At 37.8% G+C, this 24,840-nt stretch overlaps 1 protein-coding gene across 1 annotated transcript; it reads right to left on the reverse strand.

Moving 5' to 3' along the window:
* Positions 1-6,174: 6,174 nt before the first annotated feature.
* Positions 6,175-23,596, reverse strand: DHRS9 (dehydrogenase/reductase 9). Its single transcript, XM_011358108.1, has 5 exons — positions 23,427-23,596; positions 14,626-14,996; positions 13,210-13,468; positions 9,523-9,686; positions 6,175-6,802 (listed from the first exon to the last, which is right to left on the reverse strand). Exons 2-5 carry the CDS (start codon positions 14,936-14,938, stop codon positions 6,579-6,581), a joined length of 960 nt encoding a protein of 319 aa, XP_011356410.1. The 5' UTR covers positions 14,939-14,996; positions 23,427-23,596; the 3' UTR covers positions 6,175-6,578.
* Positions 23,597-24,840: the final 1,244 nt, after the last annotated feature.

The following is a 24,840-nucleotide window of genomic DNA, read 5'->3' on the forward strand; positions in this document are numbered from 1 at the left end:
AACTACATGAGAAAATGCATGAACAGTTCTCTGGGTAGACCCTGGCTCATTTTAAAGGCTCATCGAACATGAACTATTATTATCATGATGTTAGCAGAAACAATAGCCCTTTCTCTCCTCTCTCCTCTCTCCTCTACATTGATAGATTTTGGCTCAAAAATAATTAAAGAACATTCTATTTACTGGAGTTAATAAGGTAATTAGAAGGGGGTGACCCTTCCATTCTTTAGTGGTATTGGAGCAGAAACTTCTACTGGGAATGTTGTTAGTGGAAACATCTCCATGAAATGTGCTAGGCTGCATGTCCTCTTCCAGCCATGTCAGAATGTCTGGCTACCTACTAGGATTATTTTAGATTGCAGCGTATTAACGCTAGGAGGCCCTGACTTGGGCCCACCTAAGGTTCCCTCATTTCTCTCATTAGTATCTCCAGGACTTGCAGTAGCTACAGTCACTGGAACAGTCTGCCCCATGACCTCTAGTGGCACCTTACAGCATCACTCTCTATAGAGACAAAGATACAGCTACAGGGAACATAGTATTTGTAGGATCCCAGTCTTTTGTCCTTTTTCTTTTTTCTGATCTTAAAAGCTAACAGATTCAAAGAGTTGATCCTCGATCATGAAAGATGATTTAAGGCCTTTATTGAGATTAGCAAAAAGAGATGAAATCTAAATTCCTGAAACAACTAACAACAACATTAACAACAAATAAATAAAATCAACAACAATAAAAAAGAAAAACTAGAAAGAAGAAAAATCTAGAAATCTAGTTAGAAAACTTCAAGGACCTGAGGAATGAGGTATAAGTGCTTTTGTTATTTCATCATAAGTGAGAAAAATTTAAAAATGGAATTTAGAAAAACAGAAAGAGTATATATTTATTTATGCTAAAAATTATGCATTACTCTTATGCATAATTATTATTGCCTAGGTTTGTTTTTTTTATAGACTCAGTATTTAAGTTTAGAAAAGTACTCTATAAGATTCAGTTTTCTTATAGTACAGCACAGTAGTTCTGAGCACTCTGGCATCAGATTGCTTGGGTTTGAACCTTGGCCCATACTTACTTACCGGCAGTATGAGTTTGGGCAAATTGTTCACCTCTCTGTGACTGCATTTCCTCATCTCTAAATAATATACCTAATATCCAAAATATATGAGGAACTACTTCAACTCAATAGCAAAAAAAGCCAAACAACCCCAAAACAAACAAACAAAGAAATCCCAAAAACAAACCAAAAAATGGGCAAAAAACTTAAATAGACATTTCTTTAAAGAAGATATATAAATGACTAATAAGTATATGAAAAGATCCTCAACATCATTAATTTTTAGTCATCAAATAATGAAAATCAAAACCACAAATATCACCTTACACCTGTTAGAATGGCTATTTTCAAGAAAAGAAAAGTGTTGGTAAGGATATGAAAAAATTAGAACCCTTGTGAACTGTTGGTGGGAAGGTAAAATGGTGCAGCTGCTATGGATAACATTATGGAGGCTCCTCAGAAAATTAAAAATAGAAATATATGATCCAGTGATCCCACTTCTGGGTATTTACCCAAAAGAATTGAAACCAAAGAAATATTTGCATTCCCATGTTCACTGTAACACCGCTCACAATTTCCAAGATGTGGAAACAATCTAAATGTCCATTAACAGGTGAATGGATAAAGAAAATGTGGTATATACATACAATGGAATTTTATTCAGCCTTAAAAAAGAAGGAAATCCTTCCATGTGTGACAACATGGATGAACCTGGAGGACATGATGCTAGGTTAAATAAGCCAGTCACAGAAGGACAAATGCTGCATGATACCACTTATGTGAGGTATATAAAAGTAAAACTCATAAAAGCAGCGAGCAGAATGGTAGTTGCTAAGGACTGGAAGGAGAAGAAAATAGGGAGTTGCTGTTCATCTGGTATAAAATCTCATTTATGCAAGATGATTAAGTTCTGGAGATCTGCTATACAACAGTGTGTCTATAATTTACAATACTGCATTGTATACTTAATTTGTTAGGAGGGTGAATCTCATGTTAAGTGTTCTTACCACGTTAAAAACAAACAAACAAAATCATTCCTGAGATATGCTTAGGGTTAGGTGAAATCATTCATGTAATTTACAAATGCATAAAGAACCTGATGTGTACTAAGTATTATATAATCATTATTATTTTTCTTATTATATCTGTGGGAAGCCAGTTTGCTTGGATTACTCGATCCATAACTCAAACAGCTCCATTCGTTAGTTGGCATCTTGTTCTAGCTGCCATATCTAGGTGGAAAAAACAGACCCTGAGGGTTGAGATTAAATATTTTACCTAGGCAGGGGGCTGTATGGGCTTGTGGTATGTATCTATAGTGGAATTCTTTTCATCTTCAGTTTCTCACAAAGAACTGAAATGGAACTCTTCAGGGCAGTTGCTGGTTGTATAATGTGACAGAATGCTATATTGCCTTGCCTGACCTATTTCAGTCTGGAGTGCTATTTATTTCTAGGGGCTAATCAGGGAAGAGCTGTGATCTGGTTCTTTCTTGGGCAGGTGCTGTATGCAGAAAGAACTTGGAAACTGCTAAAGCAGAATCCGCTTTATAGCCTTGGCTTCATAAACTAGGATGGAAGTTACTCATATTAAAAAAAAAAAAAAAGTGAATTACAGAGTTGAAGAAGAATGTTACTATTATGAATATCAACAGGATTGTCTTACTTTTCAACATGCAAAAACTCATGAAACTGATGGCCAGCACTGTCTTTATAAACTGTAGCTTACATTAAGTTATCACAAATGATTTCTAAATATTAAAAAGCTTTTCATTTTGAGAATGTTTAGCTATTTCTTCTACTAATTCTCATGTTCTTGAGAATTATTGGGATTAACACTATGGAGAAGAGCCAAAATTGATCATTTTTCTTAGAAGCTTCCTGAAGTTTTCCTCATTAAATATTGGAGTGGGTTACCCACAGAATTTACGAAGTTTCTGAAGAGATTTTAAATTGAAGAGATTCTTTTCAGCCTGGATGGCTTGGACATGCCCTGTCTGCAGGCAGAGAAATGGATGAAATGATTCTTGATGCTCTTTGTTCTGTGACCACTTGGCCCCAGATGGCTCAATATAGAGGGAGGCTCCTTCGCAGTGTTTCTGGACCAACAGATCATGAGAAATCACTATGGCAACATTGACTAGTCTCTGAGGAGAGGCTGATAGTGGAACCATAGGTAAAGAGCCCTTACCTCAAAGGCTTAAGGGAAGTTATAGGATTTAAATCTAAGGGACACATTGATGGCACAACTAATGGGGTTAGCAAGCTTGATCTTAAGTGATAGATTGTCCCTTAATCAGAAAGGCTAAATTAGCCTGATTTCTGAATTCATTTAACAAATATTTGTTGAACAATGGTGTATATGCCAGCAATTTACTAGGCAAGGAAATATAAAGATAAGCAAAGCATCGTGGTTCCTGATTTCATGAAACTTAAAATCTGATAAGTATTTTAACAAACTGTGATAAGTGCCCTGATGTAAATTATAGGGCACAGTGAGAATGTATAAGATGGGAACTTAGTTGAGATAAAAGGTGGTAATCAGAATTTGGAATGGATGGGTCTCCCTGAGGAAGAGGCTCAGATCTGTAGGATGAGGAAACCAGACAAGCAGGTTAAATGAGAACTTTCTAGGGAGGAGCATGAGCAAAGACACCGAGGTGGCGGAATGAGGATAGTAGCCTAAAATGAGGCTAAGGAGGAGGGCTGGGCAGTGTAGTTTATGTTATACATCTTAATCTTTAGTCAAAGTGCAATATGAACACATTGAAGGCTTCAAGAAAATGGTGGTGGGGAGAAGAACAGAATGATCAGATTTTAATTTAGAGCAATTCTGACTGCAGTGAGGGGAAATTATTGAAGATACACAGGGTGAATATGCGATAGTTGAGATAAAAAATCTTGGAGGCTTGAACAGATGATTGTCCGGGAGATGAAGAGAAGTAGAGGGACCTGAGATCTTTTTAGGAGACAAAATTAATAGTAGTTGGCGCTGGACTGGAAAAGGGTAGGTAGAGCGAAGGAGATAGAAACTCTAGGTTTAGATATATTGTGGATGTCTGGATAGAACTGTAGAGGACATGATGATTTTTTGATCAGATCAGAGGGAAAGTCTGGGAGATTTTTCTGATCCCTATCTTATGGATGGGCCATAAGAAAGGCCCATCCAAGCTAGAGGAGGTAGAAGACAACATCTCAGTTCATCTTGGCCATGGATTCCTGGAGAAGCTCCTCTAAGGTACCCTGAGTAGTGATCTCAGCCTTGAATTATATTAAGCTCTGTGAAGAAGGGGACCATATCCATTTTGTTCCATACTCTGGGCCAATACTCATCAAAATTTCTAGCACATGTGTCTTTCAAAATATTATAGATAAAAATGATTTTCCCAAGAGCACAGAGAAGAGCACAAGTGATAGTAATATGGAGAGACATCTAGGATCCCATATCTCAGACACTTAGTGTAGTGACCTTCTGATGTCTCTCCCTCCCTCCCTCTCTCCCTTCCTCCTTCCCTCCCTCCTATTCCTCTTCCATCCCTCTGATGTCTCTCCCTCCCTCCCTCTCTCCCTTCCTCCTTCCCTCCTTCCTATTCCTCCTCCATCCCTCCTTCCCTCCCTCTTTCCCTCCCAGGTCTTACGCTTTTGTTGAGACTTATGCCTTTATACTCCAAAACATCCCACATTTTCATTTAGTTTTAAAGCTTTAAAAGTTGGGTAAATAATTTAGGTTTTATTTTGATATGTTACCATATTTGTGGGCTTTCATTTAAATAGAGCTTTTTTATGGTTGGATAAAATAGAGAGTTACCAATCATAACTATTGGGATACATGAGCAAAGAACTCAGGTCTAGACTAAACTAAGTAAATAACACCATTAAGAAGGGCCAACAACAGGACTGGAATGATTGAAATTCAGCAAAAGAGATTCCTGCAGATTCTAAAAGTCTTGGCAGCCCAGGAGGCCTAGATCAGAGAGAGGCAGGCCAGACATTTTTGAAGCTGTGAAATGAAGCCAAAATCTGGGAATTCAAGATTAGAAGAAGGAGCCCCAGTAAACAACGTTGGTGAACTTCAGCTCCATGGACAAGTCGAGTGTGGGTTTCCTAATCCACAGGTGGTTAATTGTAACTAGAAGAAATCAGAAATCTACCAGTGATCTGTCTCTAGGGCTAGGGCCAAGATGTGAATGACTTCACAGGAAGGTAGTGACAATAGTTTAGCTAACTTTGCTTGAGAGTTCTTCCATTTGATTCTTGCTGCAACTTACTTCATTTTCATGCAAAAAGGATGAATGATGTACCTTTCCTCAAAATAATGAAACATATGTCCAGGTGGACTGACACCATTGGTAATTTGATTTTTCAAAGTCATCAATATGTTGTACACTTGAAAAAAGGAAATTACCTAGTAAGCAAATGTTTCCAGAAAGGTGAATGAAAATGATTGGAATTATTGATATCTTTAGATGGATATAGTTTTAAACAGAAGATTTAAATATTTTCTTCACAATATGTATATGTTGTGTGGGTCCAGGATCAATTCAATTTAGAACCATGAATATGAGCAAGGAGCAGACCGTCGTGGTAACTGTAGGCTAAAGAGAGTCTTTTATTTAGCTCTATGTTTTCATGCATTTTCAAGCACCTCAAATATAGAATTTCCAACCATTTTCAGGTATAAGTTGTATTGGATATTCCTAGTCTTAGTATATTCACATCACAGAATAAACATTAATATTCCACACAGTTTTCTTCTTTTGGAATGCGTGGTTACTCTGTTGTTACCATCCTTCCACCAGACAGCTGTGTGTGCATCAGTGTTCCCAGTGGCCTTGAAAGGGTTGTTCATCTTCCATAGTTCCCTGTAAAGTAGGCAGATTGTCTTGGAGTCTCTTTACCCCTACTTTTATAGCCGCTTGTTTTTTCAGTCCTCTATTCCTTTTCCTTCACTCCTACTTGCAGTACTACCTAACGTTTTTCTGTTGCGCCTTAGCTTATATCAGTCACATAATACTTCGTTACCTGTCCCTCTCCTGCCCCCATCAAAGTTTACAGAACTGAGTTCCAGTCCTTCACAGTCTTATTCTCAACAAGATAACAGAACATGTCTAATTCTTTTATGAAAATATTCTACTTATCTCTGAACATTTCGATAAGAGACAAATATTTAACGTTCTGGAGTTACTCTAAGTGGTGGGGATTAGAAGCATGGGGCAAGCTATGATGGAGATCATTTTGGATGAGAAAGTCTTTCAATTTCCCTTTTGTCAAACGAGGAAGGCAAAACTTAAATGTTGGGCAGGTACCATGTGATATACTATCCCTGCCTTTCTTTTCAAAGAAAACTTGAGAAGGGACACTGGGACATCACCAGTGGTGGTAGGATTCCTTCATTTGCCAAAAGAAGCATCATCTAAATGAGTCCAGGTGAGATTAGGTAAGAAATGAGATAAAAAAAAAAAGAGAGAGACTTGTTCTTGAAATCAGCCAAACTCATAGCCTGGGGCAGGCATTTGTAGTCAGCTGAGTCACACTGCCTTGGGATTAGCCAGCTCTACTTTCCATTTTAATAATAAAAAGTCTTGCAAAACTGCTGGCATGTGAGACAGAGGTATCCAGAAAGCCTTGGCATCTTTTCCAGCAGCATAACGTGTCTTAGGGAAGAGACTTGTGAGAGCATGGTCCATGCACTCCACCACCAGGGAGAGGTCCAAGTTCACACAGGATATGTTGCCTTTCATTTTGTCCAGACCTGTAAAAAAGAGAAAAAAGTACATTCACTCTTTGTCAAAAAGGGAAAAAGAGTATGTGAGGTTAGGGTGCAAAGAGGATGATGCATACGTGGGAATTCAAACTTGCCATTATAACTGAGGCCCATGGTGATGGGTTTCTATCTATTCCTTAGAAAAGCATGCAGGAGTGCTTTCTTTAGACCGTTGGCTCTTAAATTTGAGTGGGCAGCAAAATCTCCTAGAGGGCTTGTTAAAACTCAGATCGCTGTGTCCCACCTCCAGTAGGTGTACAGTGAGGTCCAAGAATATGCATTTCTATCAAGTTTCCAGGTGATGCTGATGGCACTGGTCTAGAGACCAAACTTTGAGAAGCACTATTTTCAAGCAACAAGATAAAGATACTTCATAAAGTCTATGAGCCTCCTGAGCCCAGGAAATTATGGGTTTGATTCTGAATTTGTTTTAAGGGAGTACTATGTTTATAGGAAATGCGGGTATACACGTAGTTTGTGCGTGTGTGTGCAGGTAGTCATATATCACCTATCTCTATAACCCGGTGAATAAAGAGAGTCATTCCCCAAAAGCCTTGACTCAGGAAGCTAAACATATCCTGGTTCTCAGGCAAGTGAAGTGTTTGAGTAATGACTTAAGGTACTTTCGAAGAGGTAGGTATTTTATCAAGGGATTGGTAATGGCTTGGAGCGTTCCTCCTATGCTCTTAAAACACACCTGAGTTGTGTCTTCTCAAGGGAAATGTATTATTTTAAATCTTCCTTTCAACTTCAGGCCCCAGTAGCCACAAGTTGTTCAAAAAGCCTAACAGTTTACCTAATAAGTCTTAGTGTTACTGTAAACGCCTACTACCCCACCCTGGGGAAGGAAGAAAAGTGAGCTTGAATTTGTGGTCTGCTTTGGAACTGAGTCTTGCTGATCTCTAAGTCCTGACTTGGAAAACTCTAATAAGTAAACCTGTGTAAAACTGGGTTTGAAGCCAAATGGTACTTCTGAGACAGGACATTTGAACCAGGGGCCAATGCAAATATAATTTTGAGATGGAAGTTGATGATATATTTATATTCATTTAGAAAGTATCAATGTCAATATCAATAAAGAAAGCTCTTTTAAATGAAAGTTTTGTTTCTGAATCTACTCAGAACCTTCAGAATTGATAAGGGAGTGAGAAAAAGCATTTAATGGCAGTGGTTTTAAACCTACAGCAACATGTCGGCACTGCCAAACCAGATGTTCTAGTTGATATATATATGTGTGTATCTCTGTGTGCATATCTCTGTGTGTGTGTGTGTGTGTGTGTGTGTGTGTGTGTGTGTTTGTGTGTCTATAGTGGGTGGGGTGGTTGAGGGAGTCAGTCATTCTAAAAACCTCCCCAGGTGTCTCTGACTTGGTCTTGGCTCCGCCTTGCAAACTCCTAGCCTTGAACCTTACTACAATTGGCTGTCTTACCAAGCCCCTGATGAAGAAGAAAGGTCACAGTTTGGGGGGATAGAGTGACACTATTAGGAGGGGCTTGGTCCAGCTCAAAGCAAGAGCTCAGTATGAGTTCGAAGAATATCACGTATACTTTAACAGGGCCAGAAAGTTTGAGGTGGAGGTGCAGCCCTGATACAGGAAGTACGACCAGCTCTGTAATGCCTTGTTGACAGTATAGTGTGGTGCCCAAGAATAAATGGCAAAGTCAGGGTAACTGGATACAAATCTAACTTCCCCTTACTTACTAATTGTGCAACTTCGGGCAAGTTATTTCTCTGTGTCTCTGTTTCTACAAAATTAAGGTGGTAGCTACACATAGGGTTTATTTGGGCATTTTAAATGAAAGAGTTCATGTAAAGCTATTATAAAGGTGACAGGTACATAGTAAATTTTCACTATGTTAGTTCTCATAATCTAATCTTTATTATTATTCCTCCATCCCTGACTCAGTCTCTGGACTAATGTTACTTCTTCCATCTCCATTCCCCATGCATTCCTGCTCCAGAAACTTTCTACCCACATAATTCCTTCCAGTCCTTTAAGCTTTATTCAAACCTGACTTGTCACATAAAGGCTTCTTAACCAGCAATGGTTTTTTGTTTTGTTTTTTTGTTTCCCCTTGGTATGAATTCCTAGGGCATTTAGAGACCACACTATCTAGCACCCTTCTGGGCTGTTGGGTTAAGTCTAAGAAGTAAAGGATCGATTTTCTTGCATGCTATACAGTCTCATTGTTTTATAGTCTCACTTCGTTACTTTTTGTTGTCAACTAGATTGTAAGCTAGTCAAGGGTCAGAGTCTGAGTCTTTATATTTTGTAATCTCTATAAGTCCTGAAACAATGTTGAGTGAGTGGTTGGTGTTTACCAAAAAGAGGAGTTTTGTGTAGAGGTGAAGACCATGGGTCCTAGCACAGGCACAAACAAGAGGAGTTGTATTACCTCGGTTGAGACATTTCAGCTTTCCAAGCCTCTGCTCACTACTTCCATAGTTTTTTTGAGGAGTAAATGATATACAGAATTTGTAAGGTGCTTAGTAGAGAACATGGCACTTAGTAAATAATCAATAAATGTTTATAAACTCTCTGAGAAGCAAAAGATAACATTGGAATTAATAGGAACACCTGATCCATACCTAAGATCCTTATTGGACTATTATTATGAGAGCCTTATTTTTTCATTTATGTTTGAACCTCCTTCATGATGTTTAGGACAAAGAATCCCAGAGGACCCAGGGCCCACCCAGAAACTCACATTTTTCAATGTAACTTTCTCCATATTGTTGTTTGATATCTGGAGACAGTTGTTTCCAAGTGGCGAGTTTTTTTTCAGCGGTCTTTACTGGATCTGACAATTCTGTTTTGAACAATCCTGGTTCTATGCATGAGACGTGCACACCGAAAGCCTTCATGTCCCGTCTGTGAAAAGAATGCATTGCTGATGTTTAATGGAGGTTTATTTGGAGAATGTGTTTCATTTGGCTGACTCTTTTCTTGCGGATTTTTTTTGTGGAATCACAGAACTGGGTGAATTGGAAAGGAGCATCTTGTTCTACCCTGCTTATTCTGCAGATGAAGAACCTGAAGTTCAGTGGGTGAAGTGAGGACTAGTTTAGTGAAAATATAGGAAAGAGATCTGGGAGGACCCTTTTCCTGGTCCAGTGTTTCCCCTTAGCTGTACTCTTATTAGACTGAGAAGCATTCGGGCTAAGGTCAGGTTCTTTTCAGTCCTCAGGTGTAACTTATGGTGAAATTGACTAACACCTGGCCTGGAAAAACAAGTTTATCTCCATTCTAGGAATGTGAGGAGATTACAGCTGAATGAAGATGTGCTGAGGGACACAATGTGACAATCTCGACTTGACTAACCTGTTCTCAATGCTGCTCAGCAAGTTTTTCATCATGTTGCTGCAGAAAATCAAGTCTACGCATTTATTAGGCAACAGTGTTTTGGGGGAATTGTGGTGCCCCTTTCTTTAAAGCAATTCAATGTATGACAAATCATTATATGAATAATTATTTTTTATATTTAATCTATATTTCCAGTAAGAATATATAAGAAAGCAATTACTGGTGAATTTAAATGTGATTGAATTTATCTTAGGTTCTGCTTTCTAGCAAGACAGCTATTGTTTAGTTTTAAGTACATTTTACAAGAATGCAAATTAGTTTGACCTTGACATATTTTGAAAGATACTCACTTGTATTAAAATAAAAAAGGTTATTTTTCAACTTAATTGTCTTTCAGTCACCTATCTTCTGATCTCTTTTGCATTGTGGAAAATAACAGTGCCAAGGGGTATTTAGGAAGACTTGTCTCCCCACTTACTCAAGAAAATAACATATACTCTAAGGACAAATGGCTTTACGCCACTCAACTAACTTTACCAGGTAAGTAAAACCAGTATGAAACCAATATACTTGCTGGGCAAGTACAGCTTTAAAGAGTCCCCACCCTTTCCCAGTTGGACTGCCTCCTCTAAACTCTCCTACTTATAAAAATTCTGGAGTACCACAGGACTGCGGCTTGCATACAATGGTATTGAAAATACCAGTTCCATGATTTAGAAAGAAATAAACCCTCCTTATCGGTTAATTGCAGGCATGGCATAGCTGCATTGCAATCTCGCAAACCTTTCAGTTGAAATCTCTCTTTAACGGTGGATAAATCTCTAAGTATATTAAAATATTATTATGACACTGTTGCTGAAAGTAGAACCAAGGGGCAACCAAGGAGACTAATGAAAGTACACCATGACCTTGCTATTCAAAGTGGGATCCCTGAACCATGGGCAGTTCTGATTCAGTGGGTCTGGGGTGGGTCCCAATTTTCTGCTTGCTATAAATGCAGAAAATTGGGGCCCACCCCAGACCCAGTGAATCAGAATCTGAATTTTGAAAAAAATTAAGGTGATTCATATGCACATTAACATTTAAGAAGCCTTGTTCTGACATTATTGTGTTTACTTCCTGGGAGAATCAAACCCGGCAACCTGATCAAATGGCCAAACAGAGTTGCTCTATCCCTATTAATCTCAGTAGAATAATCTAACCTTTTATTAGTAAGCTAAACCTAGATCCATGACATAGAGCACAACTCTAAAATGTGCCTTCAACAAATACTACTTGAATAAATAAATGGATGAATTGAGGGAAAGACTACACCTAATTTTGTCTTTTCTCTTGCATATCATGGCACACTAAGCTGGATATCTTCCATTTGCTTCTCTAGTATTCTCACCCTTCTGCCTGATCTGTATCCTGGGAGGCCAACCTATATTAATTATATTTGGGCTTTCTGTAGGGTACAGTCAGTTGGGAGTACTAGAGGGAGATCAGGGGGAGAACAGAGAAAGAGGTTGGGCTAGTTATTCCCCCTGTGATGTCAACACTGGTTACTTTTTTCCCTCAATTGAAGATGACAGCCTCTATGTATCCAAGTTCTAGAAACTTCCTTGTCTCCTTCCTTCAGTCCTGTGGTTAGAGCTGCCCCTGCTGTCATTAATCTCTAGATACTACACTATCTTTTGGGATTTCCCTACACAACTCCCATGTTTGTCAATAATCCTTTAAGTAAGCTCTGCTATATTCACCTAATTTTAATGTGCCTCCATTTCCTACCAGAATCTTGACTAATGCAACCACTTGCAATTTAGGGGCTTTGAACTGATAGTAATTTGCTCTGGTTCCAGGTAAAATTGACAAAGTGTCCACCCCGTCCCTGCATCTTTTCCACTGAACGTAGCTACAAAACTTGGACAGACTGCATGGAACATCTTCTTAAGAACTCTAAAATGAAAATGTTAGCAGTTGAGGTAGAAAAGAAAACTAAATTTTAAAATTCCACTGAGCTACTTGAAAAATACAATAACCAAAATAAAATATTTATTGATTGGACTCAATAGCAGAATGGAATAGAAGAAAAGTCAGTACATTTGAAGAAAGATTGTTAGAAATTATCCAATCTGAACAGCAGAGAGAAAAATAATCAAAAAAGTGAAAAGAACCTTAGGGATTTGTGTCACAAAACCAACAGTTCTAACATTTGTGTTATATAGTCTTAGAAGGAAGCTAGAGAGTGGATTGCGGAAAAAAATATTTGATGAACTAATGGCTGAAAACTCCCTAAATTTGGTAAAAGACATAACCCTATAGACTCAAGCAGCCCAGTGAAACTCAAACATTATAAACCCCTAAAGAAATACATGCTTGGAGGTGCTGAGTTGGGGCGTTTAGTTGCTAAATTGGTCCTTTGTTTTGAGCTCTGGGGTTCCCTGACAGCACACAGCAAAAAGATGTGCTCAGTGCTTTCTCATGGCAGCAAAATATCCGCCTTTGATCAGTAAACTTCTGCTCCGAGTTTCATTTGGAAATGGTAGCACCAGAGAAAAGCTGTCTTTCTTATCCTCGGGGTTGGGGTGAAGAGGTTACGGTTCATCTAGCTAGAGTGTCTGAAATGTATGGAGATTTGGGTCCAGAACTTGCAACAAGAGGAAAAAAAGGCTGCATAGCTGTCATTACTTTGTGATAATTCTATTTACTTTACCAGATAATTTTCTACTGAGGATTTAAATAAGATAATATTATTTTGTCTGCCACTGACAGTAACACCAATGGAGAGACCTACCCTGATTTAACCTTTGTATGTGATTCCTGAACTATTTAACAAGTTGTCCTGTTGAATATAAATTTATCACCACTATCAGCATCATGCATTAAAGCAAAAAATAAAAAATGTTTAAATCTCAGTTCTATAAACATAGACTTAGGTTCAAATCTCAGTTGGATGACTTTGGGCAAGTTATTTAATCTCTCTTAGTTTCACTGGGATCATCTATAAATTGTGAATAATTTAAAGCAGCAAATAGAGTGTCTGGTACATAATAAACATTCAATAAATGTTAGCAGCTATTATTTACTAATATGTCAGTGTTTACTTTACCTTAAGCTGTCATTGAAGCCTTCGACTGCATATTTAGATGGAGTATAGCCCCCTCCGCCGAATGCAAGCCGACCCGCAATGCTGGAGACATTGATAACCCTCCCTCGAGCTTTTTTGACTAAAGGAAGCATATTTAATGTCACATCGATGAGTCCAAACAAGTTCACTTCTACAGGTTCTCTGTAGTCCTCCACTGTCAGCCAGTCAGTGGGAGCCAGTGCACCAAGAACACCAGCATTGTTGATCAGACCCCAGAGACCTAGAACAGGGAGGAAGGAAAGGAGGTGTGGTAGCAGCATCCTTAATGGAAATACAGCCCCCGCTTTACACAATGGTGCCATTTCCTCCTCTAGTCATACTTCTGCTTTGAAATACTTTGCACTTTTGGGAAGTGATAGCAGAAAGGGTAGGAGACTAAATTTATATAGTTGAAGTTTTGTTATTGGAAACCACCTCAGAATTATTCTATTTCTGGTTCTGATTGTCAAATACAGATACTGTCTCAGTGAGAATATTTATAAACTGTTATATGTGGACAAAAAAAAACCCCCAAAAACCGAAAAAAAAAACCCAAACAAAAACACCCCAAAAAACCAAAAAAACCCCCCCGCATGTATATGGACATGTTTATTTTTGGTGAAAAACAGTTTATCATTCACTTGGCTTATTTACAATGGGAAACATTTAATATGTGCAAAGGTTTTGAAATTCAAGCTTTAAAATTATCTGGAGCTTTTTAAAATCATTGGTTTTGAGGTTCGGACTCTCAACTATATTGTAGAGATAGTGATAGAGAAAAATATTTGTTTTTCCCTTTGTGGCTCCAAATATCTTCATCCATGAAAAAATTTCAAACTGCATTCAAGCCAATAAAAGTCCTCAAGTTCAGAATGCTGTCATGTAATGCAGAATGAAGTCCAATGGCTCACTACTCTACCATGACTATCTAAGACACCTATTCTCAAATTCTCATGCCATTATATGCTTTCCTATTGAAATATATAAGCTCTGGAATCATTTTGTAGTGAGAAGCAGGTCCCAGGTATACAGATGGCAATTCAAAGATTGTTCCCATATTCTCCTACAGATTTTAGCCCCAAGTTGCTTTGCTGTGTATATGGCTAAAGTAGCACTTCGTGGGAGGAGACCAGCAAAAGTCAATACCTCCATCTCAGTTCTAAATTCAGCCACTGGGACTTAAGACTGAAGAGAACTTGGGCTGTGTCTCTCACACACACAGAGAGCTTGCAGCTTGGAACTACGTGGGCTATCCTAAGATTTCTCTATGCTCTCTAGTGTATAGCTGGTATTTAGGAGATATTTTCTTGAAAGGCTATTTAAAATCTGAACACATTTTATTTTACTTTAGTTACTTCACAGCACCCTCTCAAGTCTCCACATTCCCACATCACTCACCTTTTTCCCCAACTTGATTTTTCACCCACTGGGCAGTCCTCTTGACATTCTCTGGGTCAGTTACATCCAGAAGCATAGTGTGAAGCCTCTCTGAGGTTTCTGCTTTTAAAGCTGTTAATCCTGATTCAGTCAGACAGGCAGCAATTACATGAAATCCTTTTTTATCAAAAGTTCTGGCTGCCAAGTTTCCAAAACCAGTGTCACATCCAGTAATGAAAATGTACTTATCAGTGATGTCTGCAATCTTTAGCTGTCCTTTATAATTCCATAAAAAACCACAAAGAATTAGGAGGGCTAACACCAAAAGGAGCATTTTGTTTTTCCTGTGTATGACAGGGACACTTCTTTCTTGAACAATAAAAGATGTTGTCCTGAATGTGCAAAATTAGGAAAAAAAATTCAAATTAGAACCATCAAGGCATTATAAGCTACGATTGATGAACGAGATATTTTAATACATTTGAGTGGATAAATACATGATTAAAAAAGTAACACATTTGATTGAGAAGATGATCATTTAAGTGCTGAACCACTCCTCTAAAGTAATGCAAAAACTAATTAAGTAATAGCAAAAGTAAATGGAAGAGATTGAGAGAGAGAGAAGAGCCATAGCAAAGCTGATACAGGTCATTGAATTGATGTGACATTAATCTCATGAAATTCAAGAGTAGAAGAGACAACATCTATTAGAAAATGTTGTTCAATTTTAATTGATTGATCAGATTCTTAATTATTTTCAGACTGCTAGGAAAAGTAGTGGTTTGGTGTTGCCACTACAAAAATATTTGCAAGTTGGTTTCCATTTTCTTATTTCAGTGGGTTAATGTCATCTTTCAACTCAATTCTAAGACCATTACAACTTAATACGGAGCGTATTACTGAGATAATAACAATTTTTTTTCAGACTAGAATGATTAATGGATGCTCAAACTAGTAGGTGAAATTCTGACGAGAAATGGTAATTATAGAATCTCAAAGAATCGCCCCATAGGACACGTACTAATTAAAAAAAGAGCAATAGTAATTTTACAGTGGGGAGATCTAACAGATACCACCTGAACCAAGTGATAAAAATCAATACTTATGGTTATAGGAGAAACCAAGGTCATGCGCCCTCTGGTATGGCACACTCTTCAAAAACCTCAAAGTCATGAAAGAAAAGAAAGACTGAAGAAGATCCCAGATGCCACACTGGGAAGAATGCAGAGAACGTCTATACATAACTGGAAGCTGATAACGCACGGGACACATCTTTCAATTCTACACAATGAATAGTCTGTACTCTTCAAAAATGTCAAAGACATGAAGGAAAAGAAAGACTGAGGACTGTTCCAGATTAATGGAGACTAAAGAGATCTGATAACCCAGTGCAACATGTGACCCTGGACCGAAAATCATTCTTTTCTTTTGCCATAAGGCACATTATTAAGTGAACTAGTGAAATTTGAGCAAGATCTGTAGATCCGATAAATAATATTGCATTAATATTAATTTCTCAATTTTTATAATTTATTATGATTATCTTGAAAATGTTCTGCTTTTTGAGAAATACACACTGAAATATTTAATGACTAGTACCATATCTTCAATTTACTCTCAAACAATTCAAAAAATAATGTGTATATAAATAAATGAACATTAAACATATATGTATGCATATAAAGAAAGAATGAAAATATAAATGAGGCAAAATGTTAATATTTGGGAAATCTAGGTTGTACTACTCTTTCGACTTTTCCATAAGTTCTAAATTGTTTCAGAATAAAAAGTTGAACATTCGGCAAGGGAAAATAAAACATTTTTTTTTTTCCGAGTAAAGGCTTTGTTGGATTGCTTTGGTAAGAACATAGGTAAGAACCCTAGGACTCTAGAATTGAATGACCTTGAACCCCAAGTTTTCTGCCTTCTGCTTTTTGATAAGTGCACCTCCACAACTGCTAGAGAAAAACAAGCAGTCAACCAAAGCTATCGACTCCCTCTTCTCTTTTCATCCTTTCCATTTCCCCCTCAACTTCCTCTTTCTCTAGCCAAACCCATTTTCACCTGGTGACAAGAAAACAGAGAGGAAATTTTAGTCGCTAAGAACAGGCTTACAATAAATTGTGGTGTCCTCATGAGGTACACCTCTGGGCTTAGAGTCATTTCAGACTCTGGTGTCCCAGCCTTCAGCCTGAATCCAAGGATCTGCTAACCTTAACCTAGAGTTTTGCAAAGCCTGTTTTTCTTTGTCATTGATTTTTGATAATTTTAATACAATGTATCTTGGTGAAGGCCTTTTTAGGTTGAGATAATGGAGTGTTCTATTGACTTCTTGAATTTCAAGCTCCAACTTATTCCTTAGATTTGGGAAATTCTTGTCAACTATTTGTCTGAAAATGCTTTCTAATTCCTGCTCTGTTTCCTCCCTTTCGAGAATGCCCATGATTCTTATGTTTTCTCTCCTGATGGTATCAGCTAGTTCTTGTATTTCTCTTTCATTGTTTTTTGTTCTTCGGTTGCTCTCTTCTTCTGATTTATTTCTAGATTTCTGTCTTCAATATCACTGATCTTTTCCTTCATCTGGTCGACTCTATTTCTCAAGCTTGCTATTTTATTTTTCATCTCTTGCAGTGTGTTCTCCATCTCCAGAAGTTCTATTTGGTTCTTTTTGAGGGTTTCAATCTCATTGCTAAAGAATTCATTCTGCTCATCTAGTTATTTTTTCAATTTCTGAAATTGTTGATATGAATTGTTTTGGATCTCACTGAGTTTTTTCAGAAGTACCATTCCGAATTCTGTCATTTAAGTCTCATATTTCTATGCCTTTAAGCTGATTTTCTGGAGGTTTTTCTCTTTCTTTCTGAGCTCCCTTGTCACCTTGGTTGTTCATGGTGTTTAATGGACTACTTCTCTGCCTGGGTATTAATGGAAGTGTATTCTGCTTTTTTTTTTTTTCCCAGTAAGATTTATTATATAAAGGTCTTTTATCCCGTTGCAAAGAAGGCGTTTTTCTTTTGGTTTCCAGTAGGTGGAGTCTAAGCCTCTTGGATCCTTACTTTATATAAAGTCTTAATAATGCCTTTTTCTTTCTTATAGATATTCAATCACACTCGCTACCCTCAGTCTCAGTCCTTGCCAGTGTTAGTGACAGTTTCGGTAGCATTTGCTCAGATTCTCCTGGGGTTCCGTGGCGTTGGTCTCGGAGGATATAGGGAGAGGGGCCCTCTGGGTTGGAGGATGGGGGCTGTGGCTCAGCCTCACGGATTGCATCTGTGGCTTGTAATAATCAACTGTTGCTTCTCTGCTGTCCCTGCTTCTCTGCTTTCTGTCCTGATGCCTTGGCACTGCCGCCAGCTGCGTGGAGCTCACAGATCTCCCAGGCAGGGTCATTCAGGGAACTTGCTGCACCTTCTCCACCCTCTCTCCTCCTGCAGGGAGCTCTGGCTGTGAGGGGAAGCTTCTTTGTTTCTCCCAGTCCACCGTTGGACTCTTGGGGTTCTGGCCTGCAGCTCTTATGAGCAGATCCCATGCTCAGATGTATGTGGTGGTGTGTGCTTTGGGTATTCTTTGTTGAGTTTTAGATGTTCAGCTTATTGTTGTTTCAAGGGGAGAGATCTGAGGATGTCTCTCACTCCACCATGTTCTGGTCACTGTCTCTGAAAAGCCTGTTTTTATCCCAAATGTTATCGTCCAAAAATATTGGTTCTTCTTCAGTCCCTAAGGTTCACATTTCTCTAGGTCATTGAACCAAGTCAGCCACAAACCAAAGATACCTTTGACCTCCAATAGTAGCACAGTCAAGATGTCATCTCTGAGCAGCAGTCCTCAGTCAGAATATTTGGAACATGACCTGTACACAGAAGCTGATTAATGGCTGATTGGTTGATTGACCATAGAGAAGTAAATGAGTAACAGCAACTAACAAGGCTGCCTCAACCATACTCTACCCCTGTGATCACCTACACATGGCTCCCTGATCTCAATAATTCAGAGACTCAGGACGCTGACCTTAGCTGCTTGGGTCGTTTGCTTATCTACTCTGTCTTACAATTTATCTCACAACAAACCATTTAGCAGAGGTACAAATCTCTTGGTTCAAGGCAAGAAGCTCCTTGGTCTGTAACAGTCCTCTTAACCCCCACCCCCCCGGTGCTTGTCAAGGCTGAGACGGATTAAGGGAAAGCAGATCTGCATTCTCCAGGCCACAGTGCATGAATACAGGTGCAGTTCTAGATATACGTCCATCGAATTGGCCATAGAGATTTTTCTTAAGCCAAAATAAACACTAGCCACTTTGCTAGTAAAAATCTGAGCAAAACACACACACACACACACACACACAGAGTAGAGCAAGGTTAGCAGCTCAGGCCTCAAAATCAGGCAGGCAGAGGTCCAGTGCCAGTTCTTCTGTCATCAGAAGGTCTTTGGGCAAATTATTTATCATTTCTTAGTCTTTATTTTCTTATCTGTAAAATAGAGATAATATCTACGTTGGGAAGTACTTGGTAAAATAAAGTGACTAATTGCCTGCTACAGAGAAAGAACCTTACCATGATGTCAAGATCAATGGCTTTCACTTTGTGAGAGGTCTGCTCTATATACTGTTCATATTGAGGCATGGGTTTCTCAACCTCTATACTTTTGATATTTTGGCCAGAATAATTATTTGTCCTGTGTATTACAGGTTGTTTAGCAGCACCCCTGACCTTTACCCCTCAGTTGCCAGTAGGTCCCCTCCCCAATTGTGACAACTGAAAATGTCTCTAGACATTGTCGAGTATCCCATGGGGATCAAAATCACCCCCAGTTGAGAACCACTAGTCTAGAGCTTCTCAGTCTTGGGTGTCCAGAACTTCAGAGTACCCAGGAAGACTTTTCTGGAAACTCAGTCATTGCTTCTTTGTAATGCCATATTGATGAGTTTATTTTTTATACCCTTACTAGAAAAGTTTTATTACTTATAAATATTACTCATATCCTGCTGCTGTAAGCATTAATTTCTATGATTAAGAAAAAAAAAAAGGCTTTTTGTCATCAGGGGAAAGGAGGCAGTGAATAAAGCCAAATCAATGTATAACACCATTTTTGAATTTAGAAATTAGTACTCATAGCATTTGCGAGGCCTAATTTCCGCTGAGCCTTTTGAGTTTGGGCTGCTATAGACTCTACTGAGGGGTGCCCTGCAAATGGGTGGCCAGTTGACTCTAGAATTTAGAATATGCTCTTTGAAAACCCATGGTCCTTGGGAATTCTGGGTGACCAAGTTATGTAGAAATAATGGTAATGGTTATGGTTTATCGAGTGCTTGTCATGTTCCAAGCCCTCTGCTATGATCTATAATAAACCTTATAATAAAATTATCTCTATTTTAAACCTTATAATAAAATTATCTCTATTTTATAGATGAGGAAACGAATTCAAAAATGCAGGTTAATTGGCTCAAGATACAATTATTCTGTTTCTAGAACCGATACCTAGACCACTCTATTCTACCATTGTGCTTTACTACTCTGCTTCCCTGCCACCTGGATTCCCAGTCAACTCTGGGGACCTGGCCTGTGGGTACACATCTCCATACCACCAGTGCCTTTTGTGATGCTTGGCCTTAAGTAAATACATGTTGTGGGAGGAAAGAAGAAAGAGAAGAAAAGAAGAGAGAAGTTTTGGTGATAATTGATTAGTCTTTGAGCCCTCTCAATCATCAGGGCAAAATCATCATCATCATCATCATCATCATCATCATCATCATCGTCACACTTCCAATTAGATAACTTCAAAAATTTTTGAAAAGTGTTCAAGTAATACTTATCTCATTTAATTGTCAAAGTACTTCTGTGAGCTAAGTAGTATAGATATCTGCATAAGGTCATTTACCTGAGTGGCTAGAACAAAATTTCGATCTCTAAAATTCTAAACTGTATAAAAAGAGAAGAAAGAACTGCAAAGAGATGAACACATCTCTTTGAATGAAAATACTTTATCAAAATTCCCTACTATACCACAAAGATTCAAAAGAAACCAAGAAAGAACTAATTTTCTCTTTCATTTGCCATGAAAAATGCTGAAGAGTAACTACCTAACAACAGCAATTGGAAAATATTGCAACTCGATTGCTGTCCTCACTCACTTCTGCTTATTTTAATTTTCTCTTCCTGGGTTTCTTTTCCTACTTAAGAATCTAAAATAAGATACTTTTATTTATTTTTTAAAATTTATCATCCTCTTTCCTTTAAAAATAAATGGCACAGTTAAGAAAAAAGGAAAATAATGTCTCAATGTCATTGTGAGTTATATTTTTTGTAAGAAATATAGAGGTCTTTCTAGATACTTTCTCTGGCTCCACTTGATTTTATTACCACATAACTCCACAAAGTGCTTTGTTTTAGAAAGTAATACTAAAACTAATCAACCAAACTGATAACAATTTATTGAATCTTTATTTACTTTTAATTTGTTGCAATCATGGCCTAAGTCGAATCAACAACTAAGTTATTTATATACATTAAATAGCATTTACTAATAATTTTCTAAAATATTCTCTCTTTGAGGTTTCCTTGCACAAGTTTTCTTATACTAACGGTGACTGGACATGTAAATCCCTTGCACATTTAAATATTGTAAACCTCGTTGACTTAGACTGAATTCATTTTTATTTTGACCTTTTCAAGTAAGAAAAAAATTTTTTTAACCCAAGTGGCCTTTCACAAATTTCTGCTGTACTTTTCTTTATGAAAAGCAAACATTTGGGCCAAATGACACAAACTAAATTATGACTAATAAATTCTGTTTCTGTGAAAAAAATAAGTTTAAGTTAGACATCTAGAAATAAAAAAAAAAAAATTTAAGATGGAGTGAATGGGTCCTACATGAAATATGATTACATTAAACGATACTCCTTTGAGGGTCTGATTAAAATAATAGTAATAATGATTATGATGCTGCTTATGATATAGTTGGGATGGTATTCATCATCATGGGATGCGAGTTCTCTTACTCAATGGGATAAAAAATCTCCTCCATCAGGTACATTTCCCTTAAGCCTGCTTCCTGTAAGAGAGAGGTGTCCCACAGTCCCCAGAGTGCCCTTTGTGCAGTGGGACAATGAGGTGTGGAGACATGCGTGCTTCCTCTGCAGACTCATTCAGTATCCAAGCAGAGATGTGTCAGCCACTCTTAATGTAAGAAAGACCTGATGAATTTATGTTTGGCATTTTTAGTTCTAAAGATGAAAGTATCTCTGTTTTTCTTTTGCCTACTCAAAACTTTTAAATTATTATTTGCCATAATATCAATAATTATTAACTAATTATTCCCAGTCCCTCCTAGGTTTATTACTTTGTCAATATGCCTTCTGACAGTATTGGCAGGTTAGGAATTATTGTTAAAGCCATAGTTACTTTATGGTCATTGAACAAATATTGCTAACTGGGAGAGATTATATATTGCATATTATTACAATGCTTCAAAGAAAGCTTAGATATGAGAGAATCTTATGTATAGATGCAGGAAGTGTGTTCCAATCTTCAGTATATTTCTTCAACCTCAGTTATCTTTAAGCAGAAGAAAAGAGCTGAGTTTTTAAGGATGGCATCTTAAGAAAGTAACATTTGTTATAAGTTTTAAGACCAACTCCCGTTTTCTCCATTTGAAATGTATGCGATAATAATTTTTTTCTTGTGTTTAAACATTAAGGTTTATTTTAAAAATTGGGCACACTTTTCAAATCTCAAAAATACAATACAAAGATGATATAACATTTCAATTTCATTTTATGCAGCATCTAGCCAAGGATATTTTTAGAGCACCTAATATATGCCAAGGGATACTAAGATAAATAAAGCACAATCCTTGCCCTTGAGCAAATAGTGTAGCAGGACATTTTAGAACTATTTGTACAACCATAAACTGATTTTGGTTTAAAAATTTGTTTTATTTAAACTTGTTCCTCAACTGCTAAAAATCAGCCCATTGAGAGAGAGCATCACAGCACCATTTGAATCAAAGTCTTGAGCAAAGGCTGCCAGGATTAAGCTGCAGCAAAGCCACTAAACTGACTTTCTCCCTTTCTCATTGTATGTTGGGAATTAAAGTGATCATAGACTTTTTATTTTAGGTAAAATACCAACCACTGGATCATAAAATGGAGAGTATATATCTGAAGCAGGTATATTGCTATCATCCCAGTATCCAGGAATCAAATGTGCACTGTGAGGAATTTCCTTGTGTCCTTATGACCTAGCAGGCATTTTTCTCACTCAGTTTAGTGAGTATGTTTGTGCGTGCACATGCATGCATTCACCTAAACTGACATCTGATAATATTAGTAAAGCAGGTAGATCCAGATCAACCCTGCAGCTGGAAGCAAATCCGTGGTCACAGTAAGAAACTCAGCTAAGATTCCTACTTTTTTATGGAGCCCCTCCTCACTCCAATTTCCATTAATTATAAGATGCACAGATGGTGTCAAATAGTCACAGATACAAAACTTAGTTGTAATTCTAGGATGCTAAAATACATTCAAAGAGAGAATGTATTTTAGCATCCTAAAAAGAATCATCAGAGATTCATTTCTCCTATGAAATGAATCTCTGAGGGAGTTCAAGGCAAGGTCCCAGGTGACACTGAGATTACTTCTATCGTGAGATGAACCCAATGCCCATCACTGCCTTCTAATATATTACTTTAAAAAAAAAAATAGCAACAATTGACCACAGCATGCAAGACAACTTGATTAATTCTGTAAGAGCGAGGAAAATCAAAGACAGTTTGAAGACTGACATGAGAAATAAAGGACTAAATGACAAAACCCAGTCTTTGGTTACCTTTTTAAAGATGAATTGGGACGCAGAAGCTGTTGTGGATTTGCTGGCCTGATTGCGATCTGTCCACTGTGCTAGGGGAAGGAAGAGTTGTGTCACCCTGAACTCGCTGATCCTTCTGAGGTGGAGGTGCCTGGGCTTCCGTCAAGCCCCAAGTACCAAATGCGTGAAGAGTTCTCAGGTTCCCTCCTCACTCTGTGACACTGGGTGTGTCACTGGGTCACAACCCTTGTTGTGACACTGGGTGATGACTAAACCACTCTTTTATGGATAGAGGAAGCCAAGAAGCTGTGGGTCACGTGTTTTCAAAGGACTTGGCAGTATTTTTAGTAAATTAAAAATAGCAACTTTTAGAAGTTGCTAAATTAACAGTATTCTTTTAACTGTGAGTACGATCTCTTGTCTAGATTTGGCAGCTGAAATACTGTAACATGTAAGCATTTGTAAACAGCCTGGTGCATTGTTTTAATCATTTAACTTTTGAATTATGATCATTATTCGTGATCTCTATGTTGGTTTTTTTTCTTCCTATTAATGTGCATTTACTGACTTCCCTCCCAAGAAATTACATAGGAGAAATGAATCTCTGATGATTCTTTTTACCACTTTTTTTTTTTTTTAAACACCATTGGTGAGCAAGGAGATCAAACGCAATTTAATGAAATAAGGTTTTGGATTTATTTATGAGTCTTAATTTGTGTTTTAAGGTATGACAAGGAGATTTTATTGAAGTGGTCTCTGGTACTGAGATCACTGAGAATGGGAAAGGGTGCTTTTTCTCTTCCCAGAGTTGATTGGTTTCAGAGCTTGTCACAATTGACCTGGCATATTCTGGGACTGTGATGGAAAGCACTGAGGCTGCAGGTAAGGAGGAGGAAGACATGATGCTAATATGCACTGCCCCCTCTAGCTCACCACCTCCCCCCTTATGAAGACAGGCTACGGGCAGGTACAATGTCTACTAATTGTTTAGTTTCAGTTTCCTTATATACCAATTTATTCTTATACATTTTAGATTTCCCAAGTTTCTGTGTTCCTTCTTTTATAAATTCAGTTTATTATGGTTTAGCTGGGATGAGTGGATGAATAAACATATCCACTTATCTAGAGTCTAGATACTGCAATCATCCTGTAAATTAAATGCGGATTCTTTTTTCTCCAAAAGAACAAAAAGGCAAGATCGAAATTTCCTCAGATTTAGGGTACTAAAAATGTGCCAAACATGCTTTTTCCCCTTTAACATCCCACAAGTCAAACTCAGGCTTAAACAGAAAACCTCTTTGAGAAATAATACATTGACTTAAATCCACATGAAGAAAGGTATAAATGATTAATATCAGACCCTTCCTACGAGCAAGTTATTGTCACTGAGAGCTGCAGGTACCTGAGAGGTCATGGAATAGAGAAGGAAAAGGGG

Source organism: Pteropus vampyrus, unplaced genomic scaffold, assembly GCF_000151845.1.
Source record: "Pteropus vampyrus isolate Shadow unplaced genomic scaffold, Pvam_2.0 Scaffold2, whole genome shotgun sequence".
Classification (NCBI taxonomy): domain Eukaryota; kingdom Metazoa; phylum Chordata; class Mammalia; order Chiroptera; family Pteropodidae; genus Pteropus; species Pteropus vampyrus.